At 58.5% G+C, this 609-nt stretch overlaps 1 protein-coding gene across 1 annotated transcript; it reads left to right on the top strand.

The window, feature by feature from the left end:
* Positions 1-19: 19 nt before the first annotated feature.
* FIBRA_09078 (uncharacterized protein) lies at positions 20-235 on the top strand (the record flags this gene model as incomplete). The annotated part of the gene is made up of 2 exons (XM_012321410.1): positions 20-121; positions 170-235. 2 exons carry the CDS (start codon positions 20-22, stop codon positions 233-235), a joined length of 168 nt encoding a protein of 55 aa, XP_012176800.1.
* Between the last annotated feature and the right edge of the window lie 374 nt (positions 236-609).

Genomic DNA, 609 nt, shown 5'->3' with positions numbered 1-609 from the left:
CGCAGACCACTGCATCGAGATGCTGCGCCAGACGCTGATGTGCCACGCCGACACCGGCCTGATCACGTACGACTGGGTCGCGGGGCACAGCAGCCAGTACCCGGACTTTAGCACGCGCCATGTGTGCCGCGACTTTCCGCGCGTCCTTCGCTGGGCGTACGACCACCAGGTGCGCGTGCCGGAGGAGCGCGTCGTGCGGCTCGCGGACAATGTCGACCTCGCGGAAGAGCCGTAGGAGATGATTGGATCGCGCACGAGTAGCATACGAAGACGTGGCTGAATCTAGGGCTCTGCGTCCGTGCTCCAGTCATTACAAGTGGATACTATAGCCCAATCAACTGAGTCGTTCCAATCTCAACAGTCACGCGGGACTTTACCTCCTCGATTACGTCTCCGCGCAAGTGTGTTCATGCATTCATGAATCACTTTGGGATCTTTCGAGCGAAGCAACACCAGCAAAGTCGACTTGGGCAGCTGACAAGGGTCTGGAGTGTGGCGTCAGTGTCGAATGAATAGAATTGCCACTGACTGCGTCCTCGCCCCACCGCGGCTTGCGTCGGCACATGAACAAGGACTCAATTGAAAGGCAGATCCGAACAACGACGCGAC

The sequence above is a fragment of the Fibroporia radiculosa genome (genome assembly GCF_000313525.1).
Source record: "Fibroporia radiculosa TFFH 294 genomic supercontigs, scaffold8033, whole genome shotgun sequence".
Taxonomy (NCBI): Eukaryota; Fungi; Basidiomycota; class Agaricomycetes; order Polyporales; family Fibroporiaceae; genus Fibroporia; species Fibroporia radiculosa.
Note: the sequence above shows the minus strand (reverse complement) of the source record. Positions and strands in the feature narration are given on the sequence as shown.